This window comes from Lepisma saccharinum, chromosome 30 (assembly GCF_977018435.1).
Source record: "Lepisma saccharinum chromosome 30, izLepSacc3.1, whole genome shotgun sequence".
NCBI classification, from domain to species: domain Eukaryota; kingdom Metazoa; phylum Arthropoda; class Insecta; order Zygentoma; family Lepismatidae; genus Lepisma; species Lepisma saccharinum.
This window is the reverse complement of record NC_139258.1, coordinates 9,543,736-9,567,224: the sequence shown is the minus strand read 5'-3', so window position 1 is coordinate 9,567,224 and position 23,489 is coordinate 9,543,736. Positions and strand designations below refer to the sequence as shown.

General features: G+C 38.9%; 1 protein-coding gene across 2 annotated transcripts in view; it reads left to right on the top strand.

Moving 5' to 3' along the window:
- The window catches only part of Tsp66E (Tetraspanin 66E), a 99,979-nt gene that overhangs the window by 62,845 nt on the left and 13,645 nt on the right, over positions 1 to 23,489 (top strand). For both annotated transcript variants that reach the window (XM_083115559.1, XM_083115558.1), the window contains exons 2-4: positions 18,848 to 18,922; positions 19,961 to 20,059; positions 23,182 to 23,310. In XM_083115559.1, coding sequence (XP_082971685.1) covers positions 18,857 to 18,922; positions 19,961 to 20,059; positions 23,182 to 23,310 — 294 coding nt within the window. In that variant the 5' untranslated portion in view covers positions 18,848 to 18,856. The remainder of the gene's footprint in view (positions 1 to 18,847; positions 18,923 to 19,960; positions 20,060 to 23,181; positions 23,311 to 23,489) is intronic.

Below are 23,489 nucleotides of genomic sequence, written 5' to 3'. Positions count from 1 at the left end.
GGAAGGGAGGACCATTATCCGTAACTAAGGTGTATGGCTGATTATACCTTGAACTTAGTCTCGACATAAATCCTTTTACATCCCTGAATGATGTAGAAGATACAACCTCACATTCTGGCCATTTAGCAAATGCGTCAACAACGAGAAGCAACACTTTTCCTTGAAAATAGAAGAAATCCATGTGTGCTCTCTCCCACGGCTTAGTTACTTCCTTCCAATTATTGTATTCTTTCTTTTTGGTGTCAGGTTTTACAGCATTACAAACGTTGCACGATTTTACGTGATCTTCAACGCATTTGTCTATACCAGGCCACCAATATCTTTCACGCAATAGTAACTTCATTTTAACTACGCCATCGTGATTCTCATGAGCTTTCTCCAAAACTTGTTGCCTCATAGAATTAGGTACAATAACTCTAGAACTCCACAGCAATATATCTTCTTCACATTGTAGTTCATTTCTTCTTCTTCTCAGCGCTTCGAATTCACTTGCATCTATATTTGGATCCTTAATCTTAGATTCTGGCCAACCTTCCATAACGTACCTTTTGACCTGTTTCAACATCACATCTTGTTCTTGCAAACTTCGGAAGACATCTTTCAGACGATCCGTGAGTTTGATTGCATTTACAAACTGAATCCCGTCGATATCAACTGTTTCCCCTTGCAACGGCAACCTCGACAACAGATCCGCTACTTCAACATTCTTCTTGTACACAATTTCATATTCATAATTAGCCAAGAACAAACACCAACGTTGAATCCTGGATGAAGCCATAATGGGTATAGCCTTTCCATATTGAAGTAGTTGTTTGGCGGGTAGTGAATCAGTCCATATTTGAAATTGCTTTCCATAAATATATTTTCTAAATCTCTTCACGGCAAATATAATTGAAAGAGCTTCCTTTTCATGATGAGGATAAGCCATTTCATGTTGCGAAAGAGTAGTAGATGCACACTCTATTGTTTTCAATTCACCATTAATTCTATGGCATATCTGAGCTCCTAGTCCATAGCTCGAAGCGTCACATATGATTACTGTATCCTTGCTAGGATCAAACGGAGTTAAAGTTTCGGATGACTGCAGTGCTTCTTTAACCTTTTTGAACTGACTTTCACAGTCATCACTCAAATTCCAATGCACATTCTTCTTTAATAAATTGTACAAGGCTGGAATCAGTACAGCCATATTTGGAATGCACCTTCGAAAAAAATTAATGCCTCCCAAAAACGACTTCAATTCCTTCACGTCATGCGGACGTGGACAATTAAGCAATGCTTCAATCTTGCACTGGCATGGTTTAATTCCTTCCGCAGATAGTTCATATCCTAAGTATTGAATGGATGATTTAAAGAACTTGCACTTTTCCAAATTAACCTTCACGTTATATTGTGCTAACCTGTGCATGACCTCAATACATCTGCTAACCGTTTCATTCAGTCCAGATCCACAAATTAGAATATCGTCTTGATATGGAATTACATAATGCAGACCTTGCAATATCTGTTCAATTACTCTCTGAAATATTTGAGACGAAATTTTAACTCCAAACGGTAATCTTGTGTGTTGTAATAATCCCCATGGTGTGTTCATTACAAGCAACCTTTTTGCTTTTTCACTCAAAGCTATTTGCCAATAAGCTTTTTGTAAATCCAAACTAACAAATACGGCATTTCCTCTAACTTTCTGGAAAATATCCTCTAACAGTGGTAGGGGATAAGAAGCATTTTCTACATATTTGTTCAATGTACTTTTTAGATCGCAACAAATGCGCAAATCTCCATTTTTCTTTTTATTGACAACCATCGGACTGGCCCATTCACTAGTGTCAACTCTTTCATAACTGCCATTTTCTACCAATTTATCCAATTCTGATTTTACTTTATCTTTAATTCCATAAGGTACATTGTAAAATCTCTTAAAAATTGGAGTTGCGTCAGGTTTTAATGGAATATCAGCTCTAAAATCTTTTATAGGCAAGCTTAAATCGCCATCAAATGTAGAATGAAATTCTTCCTTTATAATATCAACGATCCCTTGTACATTATTAGTTTTTATACAATTGTCACATTTATTTAATATATGCTTGACATTACGAACATCAGAGTTCATTGCATTATTTCCTGTGACATTGTGTGCAATAATATCAGACTGCGGAGAACAAGTTCCGCTTGCACAAATTTCAGTCAACTCACAATGTAACTTGGGTATCATAATTTGAATCCAACTTCTTCCTAAAAGCGGATATTCTAAATGACAGTTAATTATGTACAAATCTAGACAATAGAACTGATTTATCCACGCAACATTCACATTAACTTTTCCCAGTAAAGGGATTACATTATTATCAGCACCTTTCAATGTACAGTTAGGTTCAGACATTTGTACATTATGCAAAAACTTTTGATAAAAATCTTTACTAGCTACAGATGCATAGGATCCAGTGTCAATCTCAAACTTGGCTTCATGACCATGTACATTAATATCTATTAAATATGTACGCTGGTTAATGTTGGAATCTAGTTCCCTTGTACACACTTTTATATCATTTTCCGAATCGTTGACCACATGTTGTGATGATTGAAGTTTGGATGCATGATCCACGATTTCTTCTTTATCAACTTTACTATTAAAGTTGATTTGAGTATCATTAGAATGCGTAAAAATAGTGGCAATAAATAAATCTTGAGTTGCAGCTGTGTTTGTTGGACTAGCTTCAGAGTTAGGTGCGGATTCTAACTCAGTTGTATGAGCAAAAAATTTGTTATTGAGTTCATAATTTGTGGATTTTCTGCGATCAATGTTAATCCTTTTATAACATTTCAAATAATTATGTCCTTGCTTCCCACAAAACGAACAAAAACTTCCTTCATAATGCCCTTGCACTTTGGACTTTGATTTATATGATTTTGAATTATTACCTTGACCATGAAGATTACTTTGCTGATTGCTAAATTTGGAATCAATCTCATTTTTACGTGAAACGTTATTCGCTTCATGAAATCTTCTGTCATTGCCCTTGCACTTAATATTATTCATTGTGCCTTTTAAGTTCACTTCACGGTAATAATCCTTCATATCACACTCGAGTTTTTCCATTTGTCTAGCTAACTCAAAAGCTTTCTGGAATTCCATGATATTTTCTGCTATTATTTTCTTCCTAATAACGTCAGACCTTAAACCGCTCACGAACGTGTCAAACAATGCAATAGGTAAAAACTCACCATATCCACATGCTTCACCTATCTTTCGGAGCCTTCTTGTAAAATCTTCAACCTTCTCCACATCCAATTGCGTACATTTTCTTAACTTTAGGCGTTGCACTATAAAATTACTACTTGGATTGTAATAAGAAATGAGCCTATCAGAAATTTCTTTGAACGATTTCTTCTCTGGTAGTATTGGAGAGAACAACTCGCGTAACACTTCATAAGGTTTGGCGCCAATTACAGATATGAATCTAGGAACTTTGCTTTCCTCAGATATGTTGAAAACTCGGCAATAATTATCATATCTTTCCAAATAAGAGTTAATGGTTCCTTCATCTGGATCATATTTGTCAAATCCTGGCACATACGCCATGATGCCTACCGCAACGATTAAATCCAATTAATCATAGACAAAACTCACCTAAATCTGTACTACGCCGTTAAATATTTTTCTCGTCGCCATTTAATACATCTGTTGTGTATTTGGAACACACGCAGATCGCACTCAAGGTGTCGAATAGATTATCAATGATAAGCACTCATAATTCAACAATATTTAATTGATCACAAAATTCCATTCAACAAACTATAATGAACTCCATTTATACAAGACAAAACACAATCTCTTTTTTACTTACATTTTGACAACTTCAAAGGTCTTATAAACCATACAGACTATTTACGCAATAAACGTCACACATACGACAGTGGCAAATTGGCTGTCTGGTTCCAACAGGATGGTGCCACAGCACGCGTATCGATGAACGTGCTACGTGAAATGTTTCCAGGGCGTCTGATCTCACTTTTAAGTCACCTTCCATGGCCAACTCGTTCCCCCGAGCTCGCACCCTGCGACTTCTTTCTGTGGGAGTACCTGCAGGCTAAAGTTTACCAAGGAAGGCCGAGGACAGCCAATGATCTGAAAGATGGTATCAGACAGGAAAGAGCGGCAATACCGACCAGACATGACTAGGAGGGTAATGCAGAACTTCAGGGCGAGACTATAGAAATGCGTACACCGTGCACATCGGCATTTGGACGATATCATTTTGAAACAAAGTCAACTATGTCACCCAAAATGGTGACTTGTGGCAATTTTGTAAAAAATAATTGGAACATTTTGATCTTTGCAAATGTGCAATAAAATGGTAAACCTTGTTCTTTCCAACTGTGCAATAAAGTTTTGCATAACATCTATCGTTGCTTTGTTATTCACAAATGAAATCCGGGAGATATTTCTGCCGCACCCTAACTTTTAATTGTTACGCTTTTCAAGCATGGTATTGGCATTGATGAAAATTGAGTATAACAAATGCTAAACAATTATATTTTAATAAATTACTTTTACTACTTGGTAAGTCTTTTGGGGGGAAGTGGTCCGGACCCCCTGGACCCCCACAAAAACGTCCTTGATACCTAGGTGTAATGTGAAGCCATGAGAAATATTCTCTTTTAGAACAGAACACACGAATGTCCTGTTATTTAATGCAAAATATGCATAAATATTTTTCATTGTTTTTGTTAGAATTTAATTTTAAAAAAAAAAAAACAGATTTTAAAATCAGATAACAATTCTGAAACATATAAGGCTAAACTCTGGACCTCATTCTGGGCTTATTTGGATTTCACGGAACAGAAAATCAGGAGTGAGGGGGATCTTGAGCCACCCCAACCAGGAATAATCATCTCCCACCCACTGGATATAGAAACTACATTATATAGAGTTCCACTTCAGTTCCGTTCTTTCTAATTTTAAAAGTCCCATAGCTACGCATAAAAATATCTTTAAATAATTTATGGCAGGTGTGTACCATATCCAATGCCTTTTAGAAGCCATGTATTTGGTATTTTCTCAGACATCTATAGGGTGTTGTATTAAAAAAGAAAAAAAATGAGTACAGATGGTTCCGAATCAACTCGTAAGAAGTCTAAATTTGAAATATTTGTGAAAAATATGACAAATCATTTATTTGTAATATAATTAGCTGTACCTAATGACGCTCTTCAAGTACTGAAAGTAATATCATTCGGTTCATTTACAAAACTGAAATCCTTCAGCTCTCAGAAGTAGCAAGGAAAGGCATACCCTCAAAAGTTTATTCTTTCTTTTCAATTTTTGGTGGACAATGTGAAGAGCCGGCCAAGGTTTATTTTCGTATGTAGTGGTATTAAATGCAGATACATGCGTGTGTTTTAGGATGACATGTCAATTTCTCGTTTATGTGAAAATGTAAACTTTAATGTAAGCAGAAGCATGTGCGCGTCACAGTTAAAGATTTTCGCATCTACAAAGAAAATCCAAAACACATTCCCACCTCGCCGTACTCCGTGGCGGAGGGGTTAGCATAGCGCGCTATGACGCCTGAGGTCCCAGGTTCGAATCCTGGCCTGCCCATGGGTGTTATTTTTGAGTGTCCATCAATTTCATCCTCATCTTCGCGATTAGCCAAAAGTGGCAGAAATGCGAAGTAAAATAAACCAAATCAATCAATCAAATATTCCCAAATCAATCAATCAAATATTCCCATCTTACTCCCAGAGACCTTGTAAATCCAATCCAAAATCTACCAATAGAACCTGCAGTGAGTCTCATTTATCTCGTGCATTCATCTGACTAATGTAATTTTCTTGCAATTTGACTTTAGAGTTTAACATAAAATGGCGTTGTGTTTTGTGTTGCATTCGACATCACAATTAGATTTTAAGCAATTTATGTCCAATTATAAGTATACCTAATACAAAGGTAAAAAATAGTCCCCCCCCCTGATAAAATCGCAAATTGCACCCTGTTTAAATGTCTAGGAAAGATTTCATTTCACCTAGGAATGGTATCGCGATGCGATGAGTCGAGAATTGTCACAGCCTCATCTTGTATCCTGTGTGGTGAGGTCCTTCTCGTTCTTGTTTGTGCTTATTTTTCTTTCGGTTTCCACTCTGAAGTTATGAAAACTTATTCCAAATTCACCTCATTCTCAGATAGGCTAATCGGCACTCTATTTTTTTTAAAAAATATATCTTAATATGAGTATAGTTTTCCCAACACCATCTTACAAATTTATGAAAAATATGGGTGAGGTACAGGAGTTCATTGTATACCCCCCCCCCAGTTGGTGTGTCGTGTCTCGTCTCGTTCGTGTAAGTGTTCCGTTTCGGAAAATTCCATTATAAATATTCAAAAGAAAATGGGGTCAGTCATATACTCTTCTGATGAAGATTTGTATCTTATCTTCGAATCGACGCGACCACTGCTTTAGAAATGTGTACCCCCTCCCCCTTACGCAAAGCGGCAATCGTCTGCAGCGTAATTGTCTGAGAGTCAATCGGATTCCATCGTTCCACACACATTTTAAACAATTTTCATCTCGTTAAAGAGGTTTCCAAGAACTTAGGTCAATGAACTAACTAGTAGCAAGCACAATGTAGTATAATAAGTTTACAATTAAATGTTTTGAATTTCTGTGGTAAGGACTATAATGCTTAAAATTTATAAACAATAATACATTTTTATTGGGCGAATTGATAATAGGTAATTTTAACAGTAGCACCTTCCGTCTGCTGTCAAATTACCAAAGGGGGGTACAGGGGGTACAACTCGATTTACGGATTTAGGGGGTACAGTACCCCCTTCAAAAATTTGTGGGGGTACAATGTACCCCTGTACCCCCCCGTTCCTGCGCCACTGGTTCGGAGCGTGGCGGCGCAGTGCATGGACTGACTCCCTTCGGAAAGGCACATGGAATTTTCTACTCGGTGGTTCGGGGCAGTGTTGCCACAATATGAGGACACAATTTATCTTTCCAAGGGGCAAAATTTCCCTTTTCGGACTAATTTTTTTCCTTCATCTAAGCAAATCATACAATAATAATAATAAGTATTAGTAGTGGAAGTAGCAGTAACTGTAGTTATTATTATATTAGTGGTGGTGCTGGTGATGGAAGCAGTAGTAGTAGTATTTCCGTTGGTCCATGTCCGTGTGAATAAAAAATGTTAAATTTTTCACGTCACTTTCATCGCTTCCTGACCAGATATCCCAGGTTTGGATCCTGGTCAGGAATCCACTTAATCGTTAATCCTCATCGTTACTATTATCCGAAGGTGCAGAAAAGCGATGTACTTAACAGCAATATAAATATATACGGGTATATTCAAGGGAGCAGAAAAAAGAACAGAAAATGTCAATATGAAACTGGAACTTAACATAAACTGTAATAATGTAGTCAGATGTCTTAAAATTTCCCTGAAATTGTGGTATTCTTAATGGAAATTCCCTTTTGGCTAAAATTTCTGTCCGATTTTCCCTGCAAAAGGGAAATTTCCCTTCATGTGGCAACACTGGTTCGGGGGGGGGGGCGTTTCCAGCGTCTCAATAGGCTATAACCTTAACACAGCGCGCTACGACGCCAGGTTCGAATCCCTAGATGGATGTTTATGAGTGTCCCTTCATCAGTTTTATCATATCGCTCATCATCATCTTCAAGAGTAGCAGAAAAGCGAAGTAAAATAAACTAAATCAATCAATCTACTTTCATAAACATGGTCTTCTCCTCAAGCACTCTCTTTCCTCGATTTATACTTTCTTGCAAGGTTTTTGACATTGAAAAGAAAGAAAGGAACCGACAGTGTTACGTCATTGTTTAAGGTGATTCAACCTGTCATAGCTGAGTAATTCATAGAAGCGATCTTTCGCGAGTTCCACGCAGCGGCAGAACGAAGTGTTGACTGTTTTCCGCATATCTCTCAGCTGGCGTTGTTGAATAACTCAACTGTTTGTGCACCTGGGAGTCACGGGAAAGGGTAGAAGGCTCACGTGGTCGAAGCACGCTACGAAATACTGAAAATCGATAACTTCCTCCATAATTCGGGGGATGGACACTCCCCTCTCCCTCTACAACCCCCATAAGTCACAGGGAATAATTTCTTATTGAACGTCTTCAAGCGGCCTCCACGGAATGGTTATGCGCTTTGCTACCAGAGGGCACTGACCTCGTGCGGCGATGTAAACACAACCCCTTCGCATGTCGTTCTGAGGGGATTTTCGCGTGTTCTTCTCTTTCCATTATTCCTTACTCCAGAAAATTCTACACAGCGGAATGTTAGCCTTTGTTGCAAAATGACACCAGGTTTAGTGACCCCTGATGCTGTTGTGTAATCTTACCCCAGTTGCATTTGTAAACAATAAAGCTAAGTTTCAGAAACAGTTACAAAAATGTAAACCGATGGAATCCGATAAATACTCCTGTGAAGAAAACTAAATTCAAGTCCATACTTGCTGACAGTATATTTGTAACCTTAGTGTGGTTGGTTTGAAATTATTTAAACAGAACAAGAAGCCATTCGATTGACGTTTAGTGTACAAATCCCTTTGTGAAATGCAAAATATTGGGATTGCCTTTACGCTAGATGTTCTTCGAAGCTAATTATGTGCTAGAATCCTGCTGCTAGATGAGTTTATCGAAACTGATTCGTAGAAAGGTCAAGTTGTGTGGATATCGACTCTAAACTAATAAGATGATATTGCTGTTAAAATGTCAACGCTTTGGTAACTCAGTTAATACTTTGTTCTATTAAAACTTCGTTTCGCGCATATTGTTATTTCGTAGTCACATTATCTGCTTTTTCTTCGCATTAGATTACAAGCCCTTAGATACCTATTGCAACCCCAGCATTGCACGTAATCCTAAACACCGTTGGTTAAACGAAACTTGTTCGCGAAGCAAGTCAGCTTTCATGCTTTCAAACTTCTTCACTGCAATCGTTGTCACCACACGTATTGTGGAACTACGATTTTACACATCTTATCAAGGAGAAAGCAATATTTAAGCATTTATTATTGTGATTAGAGAGAGTATTATTATAATTCAACCCAAGATGTGTACAAGATTGCAAGAAATAAATAATAAAGACGCGATTTCATCATTGTCAAATTACGTTCTTGCACAATGACGGAATTGAATTGTTCGCGGTACTTATGTTAGACACCAGCAAATCTTAATTTCATCATTGCATTATCTATCCTTATCGTTGCGATTAAGCCAAGAGCTAGAAAGAAGCGTGGACATCTGTAAGGGGGCAAGGGGGGCACCTTCTAGGACATGAATGTCAACCTAAAAGTATATATTTCACATGTATAATTCAATTTCAGTCACGCTAAATTGTTTATTATTAAAAGAGTGTTGTAGGAACACAGGGACACTATTCTCGGGGAAGTATGCCTCGTTTGTTCCTCCCTCTGGAAAAAAGTGACGGAAAATAAACAAAATACTAAAAAAAATGAATAAAGCAAAACTTATCGCGGTTTCTTATTTTCAATTTCTTAAAAGGACTTTTCTTAGTGGAAGCTTTTATGTTGAAAAAGTCTTCCTGTTGGTGTTTTCTTCCTTGACAGCTGTTTGCCGAAGAAACGGAAAGGGATTATATAGAAATCGATGGGGGGACTGAAGGATGTATTGTGGCTGCTGATTGATAGGGTCAACGCTTCCCAAGGTAGCTGGTACCACGAGGCTGGCCAGGAACAAAGCCAGTGGCTACGATTCGTTTATCTTCAGCAACAATGTGAAACGTCATAGTTGTGAACTGGCACGTAGCCTCGAAGGAAAAAATGAAGTCTTGGAGGAATTGCAAGGGCCTGAGGCATACTATATTACCAAATTTTCTCAAAGTTCGGAACAAAATGTTCCTTACTCTGAAGTATGTGTCCCATATAATCACATAATATTTCGTGCAAATTGACCATGACTATATTCATTAACTTTTATCTCGCATCCTATTGTGTTTTTAAGCGATGGATTTTTATGTATGCTCGTGCAGAAGTTGTCAACAGCTTGTTTTGAGTTTTCTTTTAATTCTTGAAGCTCTTATTGGGTCAAATAAAGTGCACGAACATGGTGATGGACAATTTGCACGGTAATACTCGTGGATCCCACTGTACCTAAGACCATTAAGCAGAACATGTTGAAGGTTTAAACCAAGATGGGACGCTAATAAAAGTTCTAAATTAGTTTTTCTTTCATGCCCGATTCGCCACGAGTGCAACGTTCTTTATATTTGATTACAAACTGTATGTCTAAACTACAGGGAGGTTATTGCAGCATGCCACCGCAAAAGCGTCGGCCGCTTACCGGCCTTGTCATGCATCAGGTGCCGACAAATTGCGTAACAGATAGCCCGTTACACAAACCGCTTGTTTTGTAATGTTTCCACTTTTCACAATTATAGTTACAATTACAACTTAAATAAGCACGTACCTTGTCGTAAGGATGCTGGAAAAGGTGTCCTCTAAAATACAAATATTTCTGGCACTTTATTTTTGACATGTAATCTTTCTTAGACACCGCGAGAGCTTCGGCCGCTTACCGGCCTTGTCATGCATCAGGTGCCGCCAAATTGCGTAACAGATAGTCCGTAACAGAAACCGCTTGTTTTGTAATGTTTCCACTTTTCACAATTACAGTTACAATTACAACCTTATTTCAGACATCTAATCTTTCTTAGACATCTCTACTTTATCCTCGGTTGACAGAAAGGGAAGACAGCATCGCGGCGCATAAAGCAAACCGAAAGTGTAAAATTATATTTAAAACTAATAATAATAATGATGATCACTAACCTTCTGTGTTATAAATGATGTTGAAAATGACCTCCTTCAACACCAATACATTTCCGGCATCTGCGTATGAAATTCCTCTGAACATCCATAAGCTCCTCAGGTGTGATTCTGGCAATTTCTCTTCTTATATTTTCTTTTAAATCCTCTATTGTACGCGGGTTATTCTGATACACTTTGTTTTTTAATGTTCCCCATAAATAATAATCACAAGGAGTAAGATCGGGGCTACGAGAGGGCCACAACTCAGTACTGATAATTCTGTCCTCAAAAATCTCGGCAATAAAATTAAGTGATTCATAAGCAGTGTGAGCAGTAGCAGAGTCCTGCTGAAAAAATGACTGCTGGCATTCAATGTCCGTTAATTGTTCAAAAAAAGGTTGTAGTATGTCTCTTCGATACCTTTCACCATTGATAGTACCTTCATAAAAAATAGGCCCTATTATTCTGTGCGCATTCAAACCACACCACACACCAATTTTTGCAGGATGGAGCGGAACTTCATGCACAAGGTCAGGTTTTTCTGCGCTCCAATAGCGATTGTTTTGTGAAATAACTCGGCCATTCAATTCGAACCAAGCTTCGTCTGAAAATATGATTAATTCTGGATTTACTCTGCCAGCAACAATATTATCCAGCATCCAGTTACAGAATCGAACTCTAGTCGCGTGATCGCGCGGTTGCAATTCATGAACCACTGTAATTTTGTAGGGTTTTAATCTAAGTAATTTAGTGGCATTTCGTGCTGAGGATTTTGAAATGCCTGTTTCCTGAGCAAGCCGACGGAGGGATTTTTTTGGAGTATGTTCAAGTCGTTCACCAATTTCGTCTAGCTTTTCTTCCGTAAGAACACGTCGTCTGGAAACACGTTTCTTAGGTTCAAGAGATCCTGTCTCTCGTAATCTTTTAACGAGGTTGTAAACAGTATGTCTGTCCGGAACAGGATTGCCAGGAAATTTTCTTGCGAATCGCCTGACTACTTTTCTGCAAGAGTTCGTTTTCACGTAAGTATCGTACATAAAAACTCTTTGTTCAAGACTATATTTGTTTGGCGGCATAACTAATAACTCAATAACACAGTATAAACAACACTAGTACTGATAAACGCAAACCGAAGTGAACACGTCTAAACAACTGGTAGCCGACAGCTGTCGCATTCGCGTAGTATCGAGAGGCTTCTCGCGGCTTACCACTACTCCGATAAGCCGCTGACGCTCTTGCGACATCTGAGGAATTTCGCTTCTAGCGTCGGCTCTATAGACACTGGATGGACCAAATTTTGAGGGAAGCACAACAAAAGACTACTCTATGAGGATATGTAATGCTCCTGCCGCAACTTTGAAAAAAAAAAATATGGAAATTACGACGTTCAGAAATTTTGCGTAATTACGGGGAAAATAGAACTTTGGGATTTGGCCCCCGTTTCCCCCTGGACTCACAATTGTCGGAATTTACATAAAATGTTGCTTTTTGTTCATTCTTACATTTAGAATTTAAATTTCTTAAAAAGATGCAGTTGTTGAGCAGTTATAGCCTTTTATATTCAGTTTATCCCATAGTAGCAAAAGGGGAAAAGTGCTTATTTCAAATGGCGCTCTCAGAAAGAAAAACGCACACAGTGTATGATCGCTACTTTACTTCAAAAATATTCACACGTTAAAATTAAGTGACACTGTTAAATAATTCGTTTATCTGCGCTTTCGTTTTGCATAATAATGTATACGTAACCTCCCCCCTCGAAAATCTTGGGCACGCCACTGACTCTAGTGTTCAAAAGGATTAATCTTGTGTTATCTGCAAAATAAGAGTCACGGTTTTGTTTATTCGAAGGCAAGACAAGAATGAAAAATTGAATCCTTTATGTTGGATGAGTCATTGCTGTCAGAAGCGATATGGGCAGAAATAAAGTGCCAGAAATATTTGTATTTTAGAGGACACCTTTTCCAGCATCCTTGCGGCAAGGTACGTGCTTATTTAAGTTGTAATTGTAACTATAATTGTGAAAAGTGGAAACATTACAAAACAAGCGGTTTGTGTAACGGGCTATCTGTTACGCAATTTGCCGGCACCTGATGCATGACAAGGCCGGTAAGCGGCCGACGCTTTTGCGGTGGCATGCTGCAATAACCTCCCTGTAGTATTTTACGTTTCAATGTGGCAATTTTAAATCGTATCCAATAGCATTCTCTACCATAATTATCTTTTAAGAGCATTTTGACGGTAGTGAATTTACATTGTACCATATGAATAATATTTTCACTTCATGCTTTCTCTCTATACTTAAACGAAAACAGCATTGACTATTTTTGATTGTAATATTTGAACACTATTTTCATATAGTACTGTATTTAGAATATTATTTTCGAATTTTCGATACGAAAATTTTCCATGAAGAAATCAGATTAGTGGCTTATTTGGAAGCACCAGCATCCTAGAAACTTGTGACAAACCGTACACAAATAATTATTTTCATCTGGCGCGGGGCCCACCAAGGAAGGTCTTGACATATGTCGCGGCGGAAATGAACCGATAAGAAGCCTCTGCGCAAGCGACACGGACTCGTTCCTGAAAAATTTTCACTCAATTGTAAAGGGTTTGACCACTCGTCCGGGAGACCGAAGTCCCCAGTTCGAGGTGCCAAACTACTCTACCGCTGGTCCGTAGGTTCAGGGTTCCGCGGCCGCCCGATTGGACGGTCGTCGGTCCTTGGTTCGCGTCTCCGGTTAAGGAAATACGATTCCTACCACCAGCTAACGGTTTAATTCCAGGTTCATGTCACCGGGTCGGTTATTTACACCTCCGGCGGTAAGCCACGTCGTGCATAAAGTGGTGCTGTTATTCATTTATAATAATAATAATAATAATAATAATAATAATTGTTGTAATAATAGAAAACTATAACCCTTCTGGTCAATGGAGACAAGCTATACAGCTTCAAACTCAGGACTAAAACCAAAAATATTGACCATACGAGGATATACATCTATACATATATATATAAATGAATCAAGAACACCTGTAGGATAACGAATATATACGTGTATTCGGCAAAAATAAACACAACAATGATAATATAACACATTACTTGTACATATCCCCTCGCTCTCATTCCATCATGCACTCACACACACACGCTGCAGGGGTGAACACAATATACCATTACATGATAAAATATCTAACCGCCTCTTTGGTTTATTTCCCGTGTACCTTCGAATTTGAGATTTCTATTAGCCCCTTAGGCTTGCTTCCAATGTAAATACGCGCGGCCAGCACTCTGTCACATACGAGACGCGATTAGCTAGGCGTCATAGTTTCCAAAAGTAAATAATAATTGACATTACACTTGTTGAGGCACTACTATGCAAAAGAATAAGCATACACTAAATGAATGACAAGAGGAAATTAACTTGATTACAAGTACACGAGTGCTGATAATACAAACGACCGTAATATAAACTAGGATATATTCAAAATGATTAACTCAGCTATACTATTGAGTACCTAGTTTTCTAATACCTTTATATATCAAAGAGCACGGTAAAAATCAAATAATTAATTATATAAATACTCGGCGCGAGAATAGGAAAACAATAACAAATAGTAGGTCTTTTACATTTATAGAATTTCGAAGGGTGAGCGAAATAGGTTCTTAATTTATGAAGATTTACAGTACTTTCGATTTGATTGGCCTAAATAATTAGTAGTTGCAGGCAACATTGTTCGATTTCATCTCGCTTTGTGTTATGACAAACCAGTGGCGACGTAGGTGGACAAATGTTCACTCTCACACATAAAGAAATAACTGGAGGATACTATACCGACTCAATGGCGGCGTGGTCCTCGTTGCGGCGTCCCGACGATATTCGTGGCTATGCCAGTCTGTCCTCCTGGCGGGCAAAAACTGTCTCTTCGACTTAGACGTAACATTCACTTTTCTTCCTATTTTCCATCGCGGCGACGAAGATGGGCGGAAAAAGCACCTCGCTTCCATCTGTCTGCTCGGGGCGTTGCATCCGATCGTGGCTTCAATGGCCGTTCGGGGATACGCAGGGCGTCGGGTCGTCTAAGGGCGGACGTCGTTTCATCTCTCTCTCTTTTCTCTATCTCTTCTCCTTTTCTCGACGTAACATCCGTCTCACTGTTGTACTGTCGTCTCCCACCTGGGTTGGCAATGCGAGTTGTCGCTGCGGCGTGGCTTTCATCTCAGACGCCGTTATGCAAGCGTCGTGGTGCGGTTCTCTTGACTTAAGGCGTCGTATAGTTAAGCAAGGGTCGTGACTTCTTCTCTTGGCTTCATGGCAGCAGTAATCGGAAACCCGAAGGTCCCGTCCCTCTCGTAGTTTTCAACCGCCCATGGTTATTCAATGTCCCTCCTTACAAAAAGGGGAAAAAACACACATGGAGCACGTGAAACACGTAATTAACACGGCCTCAATTCCTGGCACTGTCACTGTGATCACACACTCACGACAATTAACACGACGCGGTCGAAAGGTTAAAACAAAGCAAAGTTCCGTAACTCGCGCAAAGTGACGCGGAGATGGTGTTCGGTCTGAATATGGCGCTAAACTGTGTCGGTCCTCTGGAGTCCAGGGGTATTTAAGGAAAACTTGAAACTTCAAAAAATCAACCGCCTCGCAGTTCGTTAGCTTAGAAAAAATGCTGGACGGTGGTCTTTCTTCCAGGCTCGTTGTCCACTTGGGAGGTTTGGGGGTGAAGAAAAAAAAACAGAGCAGTCCTCACACGTGTTGCGAAAGAACTCCCCCTCGGTCGGCAACTTGGACGTTGTTCCTATCGTTGAACAAGTAAAAGTCACCCTTAGTGTCAAAAATTCCACAAGTCGCTATTGTTTTCCTACCCTCGCCGTCTAGAACCGAAAATCCAAGAAAAGCCAAAAAGCACAACTGGCTACAGAAAGTTGTTAAAGAGTATTTACGAAATTCTAAAATACACTCACATAAACTACAAAAAGACTGGTGACAAAAGTAATTGTCACACAATTTTTTAGATCCAATGCATTTTTGCTTTGATTATTCTGTTCGAATGCTAACTAAATGAACTATTTTTGTGTTCTTAACAATAAGAGTAATACACTTTCGGCTTTCTTGTATCTTTAAATGAACGATGTCAATTTCCAGGGGGGTCCACCGACCCCCTCCCGACGCCCATGCTTATGACCATTCATCATCATCATCATCAGGACCGTATATTCCAGGCTAGCTAGGCTATCTGCGAAGCCTGAAGTGTAGAAAGTAAAATACTGAAGATAATGGCGATTCTGAAGTTGGCAACCTGAATTCGTAGAGTTGGCAACCTGAATTCGTAGGAGTTGGCAACCTGAATTCGTAGGAGTTGGCAACCTGAATTCGTAGGAGTTGGCAACCTGAATTCGTAGGAGTTGGCAACCTGAATTCGTAGGAGTTTGCAACCTGACTACCGTTGGGATGGCAACGTGGCTTTCTTGAAGACGTCAAGCATTAGCCTAGTCTTCTCCCTTCTTCCATAGCCTAGGACCAGGTGTCATCGTGAGATAGCCCAAGTCTTTTACTCAGCATACGCCACTGATCATCATATACACAGTTAGCCAAAACTGGCAGAAAAGCGAGAAATAAGTTCAGTCAGCCAATGATTTCTTCACAGCCGGAGTGAGACTCTGAATTGACATTTCACATATTTTGCACAGCTCATAATTCCCCAAAACACGTCTGACGTGCGACTTTTGTGTCGAGCAGATGAACCTCTGCCCTTTCCGCGCCATTGTGGAAGCGAAGCTCAATGTGCCAGACTCGCTTCATGCTTAATAAGCTCGAGAGAAGAATCTCCGTGCATTGAGGTTGGAGCGTCATGGCTTAATGAACGGCCATAATTGAGTGAAGTAACAGCTGAAGGAATGACGAGCGCCACCTGTCGCCTGTCAGCTGATGGCGGCCTTGGGCTGAAGAGAGGTCGTCTGGATATCGCCGCTGCTGTTAACCCTGACTTACCTTTCTGCTACTTCCGGTTTCCTACAAAGGCCATTCCGAGAACTATAATTTTATGCGGGGCTCTGCTGATAACACTTTGAAGATAGCGTACATGTACTCTTCCCCATTGCCACCGATACCGACGCTTGAAATTAGTTGTTCTAAATATTGATCTGATTTATTTTACTTCGCTTTTCTGCCACTTTGGTTAATCGCGAAGATGAGGATGAGGGATGATATTATGAAATTGATGAAGGAACATTCGCAAAGAACACCCATTCGAACCCAGGGTCCATAGATTTGTAGGCCGCTGTGTTAACCACTCCGCCACTTTCAGCTGTTCAATATTAGTGTGCAAGTATTACCCTCCGATTATATGCATAAATTTACCAAGATTTTTGCTTTAAAACATTCAAGAATTAGATTAAAATATTAGAGCCGCGGTCTGTCGGCCCCCGTGGCGGAGTGGTTACGCCGCCACGGAATCCCGGCTGCGTATTTACAAACCCTATAGTGATGTAGAATCTCCAGCCATATTTGCCTCCTGATTGGCTATCTTCCGGAAGTTAATGCAGTGTTTCTTCAAATTAACGCTAGATGGCAGATTTCAGACATCCATCCCAACAAGATGAGAAACTCTTTTAAACTGAGGTTCATTTTTAGCACATTTTTAAAATTATTACACTAAAATGGTATTATTATCACATGTCAAGTTGTGAAATTTCTCCTATAATGTAGTAATCACTTCACATACGTTACAAGCGCTTTTAGAAATATTTAATATTAGGGTCTATTGTTTTTCGATGGCTTAATATTGATTTTTATCGCCAAGGAAAGATTCATTGTATTTTTAACATTTTCCATATTTTTTAACATAATTTCGACAATTTAATTACAAACTATATTACTAAATAATCACGAGTCTAATTTTCTTGTAAACAACCAAAAGTAAGAAACGACTGACACGGAACATAAAACTTCCAGTGCTCACAGCCAATATGAAAGCATTATATACCTCTGGTTCTGCATCACTCCAGCGTTTATAAATACGCATCCCGGCTCGGACATGGATATTTGTTATTGTCTGTCCTGAAAGTCCTGAAATAGAGATTTGAGTGAAATGATATGAGTAAATGAAGTGTGATGGGGGAAGCTTCCGCTTAGGGGCTTTCCTTTGCAAAAAGAAGTCTGTAGGGCGTCTAACTGCCATGCGGGAAACCCGGGTTCGATTCCGGCCTTGTCCTCTGAGGCTCACCACCCTGAGGGGTAAAAACGACCGGAGCGTGGTGGTGATCACACCACCTCCAAAAACTGCTGAGATCGAGAATGTGTGGGGCCATACCCCCCACGTCCCCTAAATGTGCCTGCAGGGCATGCATGAACGGGGATCTTTACCTTTACCTACATTAAAATATTAAAATGCATGTTATGCAAACATAAAACCCAGTTTTTCACGCAAAACTGGTGCAAAATAAAAAGATACTTCGATTTTTTCAATATTTCCAGGATAATTTGTGTCGCGCGGTGCTTTTCGGACCCCGTAAAAGCTCAAAACGCGTGAAAAGCGTCTGCTGGTATCGGTAAAATTCGAACCGATACATGGGCATCGACTCAGTCGTACTTTTATGTGAAGCCATAATCGGAAACACGAGATCGGTGTTTCAAAAAAGGTTAATTACATTTTTAAATCCGACACACTGATCAGTAAATGTTCAAGAATTTGAATTGAATTCTTGAAACTATCCCAGTTGTTTACAACAAAATACATTATTTTTCGTAGCTTTGACACGTTTGGTTGGTCGCGGCAATGAGGATGAATTGTTAAATGAAACTGATGAACACTCGCAAGGAATCAGCACAAGGCACGACTCGATTCTGACCTTCAGTAGCGGAATTGCAAGTCGAGCGCCCAACGCGCTAAATTTTTAAATGTAGGTACAATATTTTTTTTATTAAAAAAAAATATTGTAAATTTACTTAAATTCCTTTCTGATCTATTGAACTATACAAAATGTAATTTACTAAAGCCGAATTTGTGTAATGTATTTTTACGTTTTCATTTCCTTTACAGGTTCGTGGAATGGCTTTGGACTGTGGGGCCTGCCTGACAAAGTACCTGCTCTGCTTGTTCAACTTCATCTTCTTTGTAAGTAAAAGTCGAGTGTAGACTGTAGGACATAATAGATATTCCGTAGAACTTTTCGACCATAACATACGGAGAATTAAGAAATTGTAACGTGTTTTTGAAGATTTTTGAATTTATAATTTTAAAACTTCCGTCATTTAAAATTAATATATAATTATCTTTTAAAAAAAACAACAACTAAATCCAAAACTTTTACGAAAGAAATCTCTTCACTTACAAGTCTTGCGACAAGAAGTTCGTATTTGATCTTGTTTATCTCTGTTCTGTTAAGTATTTTACAGCGTTCTACTATGTATTAACAGCCTGTGGAGAGATTTTTAAGTACGATAGCACTTAGTTGTTTTTACCCTTCAGCTTCTGCGCTTTCAACCACGAAACATCCAGTTACGTGAAATATTCAAGTATCGTGACTCATATTTTAGTATCTAAACTAAGTTACCTCATACTCTATTTTAAAAATATTTTCCCCCTCTTGCACGTAATGCATCTGGACTGCATTTTGCAGACAAAGGCATCTGGAATCGTAGCCAGTAAAATCCTCTATGAGAGTTACGTCTGTTTTTTATTGTTCTGTCAACAGTTTCATCTTATTACCAATAATCCTTCATCTTCACGATTAGCCAAAAGTGGCAGAGAAGCGAAGTGAAATAAATATTTTTAGATTGCATAAAAGCTGATGAGGTTCGTATAAAAACGCTATTATTACGAGCGGAACGAGCAAGAAAATTGTTACTTATTTTTATTTTTGTTTGTAAATTGGACAATATTAACTTAATCTGAAGCTAATTCATTAACTTATTTAATTTTCTTTCGGCGCCCTGTTACCCGAGCGCTTGGGGCGACCGCTTGACATTGAAATAGAAACATTAACAATGATACAAATGCGTGTAATGATTTTGTGATCGAATACATTGATTCTGGATATACATTCAATTTGTAGACGGTGAAGATACTTGACAAGTAAAAATTAATGGTTGGCTAGAAAGGTATAAAGCATAACTTACCCATGAAGTGCTTGATACTGTATTTCCTTTGCAGATAGCAGGTTCCGTAGTTCTGGGAGTGGGCATCTGGTTGGCGGTGGATAAGAATTCATTCGTCCTTATCACGAAGATCAGCCAAAACGAAAACCTTCAGGTAAGTCTTTGCTTCCTACACTCACTCCGTATTCGGAGATTTCGTTGAGTCCATCCATGAATAATAGGCACTGTATCCGGCAATGTTTGTAGGTAATTTTGCAGATCCGATATTTTGTTATCATTTATAAATATAAAGGCCTAATGGATAATATTGAACTTGACGTCACCACGCGATCTACGCTGGAAAGAAATCGGGCAAACAAATTCACGTGTGCCAAGGTAAGCGTATGAGAAGCCTTCTTATTATTATATATACGTATAATAATACAAGTCACCACTTTACACACTCTTCACGGTAGAACTTCGGAAACTGTAAAAAGTACACATTCCTCATATGATTGATAATCATTTGAACCACTTCGGGCTGGCCCCGTGGCGTAGTGGTTAGCACATCGCGCTATGACGCTAGAGGTCCCGGGTTCGAATCCTGGCCTGGACATAGATGTTTGTGAGTGTTCATTCATCACATCATCACTGATCCCCATCTTCGCAAAATTAGCGAAAAGTGGCACAAAAAGGGAAGTAAAATAAACCAAATCAATCAATCAATCACTTCGGCCAAGACCATATGCATAATGCTTACGCGGCATGTTTTCAACGCAGGATCTGATCTGTTTGCCCGAAATATGACGCAATGAATTGTGGGGGAAGTTGTTCGCTGAATATCATCTATTCCCGTGCGCTGACTTTATAAATTAAATGCCTTAATATACTTCTTTTCTTTAGTCATTATATATTATACAGAACATTCATAATATTCCGCCATATTTATGAGAGTTCGTTCTACTCGGATGTATGCTATTAACACATTTTATTCTTTTTTTAAGCTTAGTCCAATGACATTGAATAGGATTCGCCAGATGATAATATAATAAAACTTGAGACTCAAAACTGAGGCTTGCACAGGCTGTTGATTAACATCTTAATTTATTTACCCGAATTAAATCAACCTGAAATTTGCTGACCTACACTAGACCCATGAGACTGGAAGCTTTTTATTTAATGTAGAGAATATTAAGCGATAAACGTTCACTTCCATGTTTCTACTGTGTGATAATTTGGTTTCCTCTCGTGGACAGTTCAGCTGGTCATGCACGGGCAACCTAAATGGCAAACTGCGATTCTCCACGCTAACGCCATCTACGCTTTAATGATTGAATGAGCCACAAAATGTTGCGTATATATGACGACGACAATTGGAAAACGAAATGAAATTTCACGCTTCTGTGGAGGTACGAGTGCCATCAATCGGGCAATAAAACATGTCACGACACGATGTTATTGCATCAACTGAGGTTTAATCTTAGACCAGTGAAGATAGGCGACGTTTCAAATATATATATATATATATATATCGAGCGTGGGAGGGTAGTTGGGATGGGGGGGGGGGGTCGATGGCCTTTTTTGTCATATTATTATTTTGTAAAAGTTAGTTCAATTGAGTTTTTCTTATATTTTGGGAACAGTACAGGGCTGGTTGGCGCCCTCGACAATTCCAAGGGCACTGGAGGCTTGTAATTGTTTTTATTCTAAGACTACAGCAGCGATCTTTGTAATCAAGGGGTCCCGGGGGTGATCCATGGTAGTGGGACATGGTACAGTGCAATATACGTCCGCAGAATTTGTTCCAGGGAGGGGCAAATAATGCCATTCCTTTCCATGTAGTGGGGCAAAAGAGGCATAGTTTCACCCATAATAGTGATGGCCCGCATAAAAACACTATTTCAGTCTGAAATTATCATGTTTCTTCAAGGAATTTGTAATAATTAACATAAATTACTGACTGAAATGAAATTATGTGTGAAATATATTTTTATGTGAACATTCATTTTCCAGGGTAGGAGGAGGAGGGGGGGGGGGGTGGCTCCCGTTTCCAGACGTCCATATACAGTGGTTTCGGTTTGCACTTTAAACTGTAGATTCAGTCAGGATTAGCCTGTTTTAGGGTAAATTGGACCTATTGAACTGTAGTGTAGAGATGCTCTGGATAAAGGTGTCAGGGTCAAAGAACAATTGAGAATTCTGCGAAGTGGTTCTGCGTCATTTTGAGAAGGTTCCCAGACAGTGACATATTAATGATTTGATTTAGTCTGTATTCGACTGCTTTGTCTGCATTTTAGTTTCCTAACAGCCAGGCTGGATTTATGTGTACGTATGTGTGGAGGCTTTGTACTAGCATAATCATGACCCCCACCCCCACCCATCTTCCTCAATGTACAATATCAGTTGTAACTTTTAGATCAAGTTATGTCAGATGGTTTTGTTTTTAACATTTTTATCACATTTGAAATAACCTTTTTACCATTCTGTGATCCTTCAAAGCACTTTTCTCCAGTAGAGGCCCCTATACAGATGAGGGGTTTGCCAACACTGATGCTTGAAGGAGAAAGCGATGCTTTTTTTGTTGTAAATGGGATTGTTTTCAGTTGCATACAAAGAAACATATTTACAAATAGCACTTCCCCCTTCCAAACAGCGAAAGTTATAAACAGTGTTCGAATTGAAGGGCGAGAAACCAGGGAATTTTCCCCCTTCTACTTTTTTCATCCCCAGCTCTATATTTATATTTTCATTCCCAACCAGGGAAAGAAAATTCCCCCCATCTGAATGTGTATTCTATTATTATTTGGGATGGCATGACGGTCATTCAGTGTTTGAGTCAAAATTCAAGCTTGCTGTTTACGATGTCAAGACAATAGTCATTGCACTTTCAATCTTTTATGGATACATTTTATTTTATGTTCAGTCAAAAAGCAAAAATTAAGGAGGATGCAAGGACAGTTTACTTTTTCTTGGTACACAAGGCCATAGATCAGGAGCAAAATATGGGGGCAACTGACCCACCAGTCGATACCACTTATGGAATTGAGCCTGCTCCAATGGTAACTCAAGAGCAGTTCTTAAGTTTTCCCCTCCTCTGCATTTTCTTCAGTTCAAACACTGGTTATAAATGACAATATCTGCATTGTAGTCTACAGCATATTGATGGTTATCAGTTTTCATGTAATTTCCCTTCCACAAGGGCCAATTTTCCCCACATGTCCAGAAAAATTCCTCTCTCTACCATGTAAATGATTTATTTTGATAAATATTATAAAAATATCTTCTTACCATTTACAGCAGTTCACACAGCCCACAGCAATCGAACAAGCCTCGTACATCTTGATAGCTGCTGGTGGCTTCATCTTCGTCGTCAGTTTCCTGGGATACTGTGGAGCTCTTAGGGAGTCTCGGTTCCTCCTCTCAGCGGTGAGTGGAAAGTATTATGGGATACTTATTTCTACTGTCTTAATTCTGACTAGAACCTTATGATTTAAATGCTTTCATTTATTTTACCCCAAAAAATGTTAACGTTACATAAAATTTATATTTTATTTTTGTTGTGAAATGCTGAGAAAAGCGACTTTTTAGTGAAATATTCATTGGGG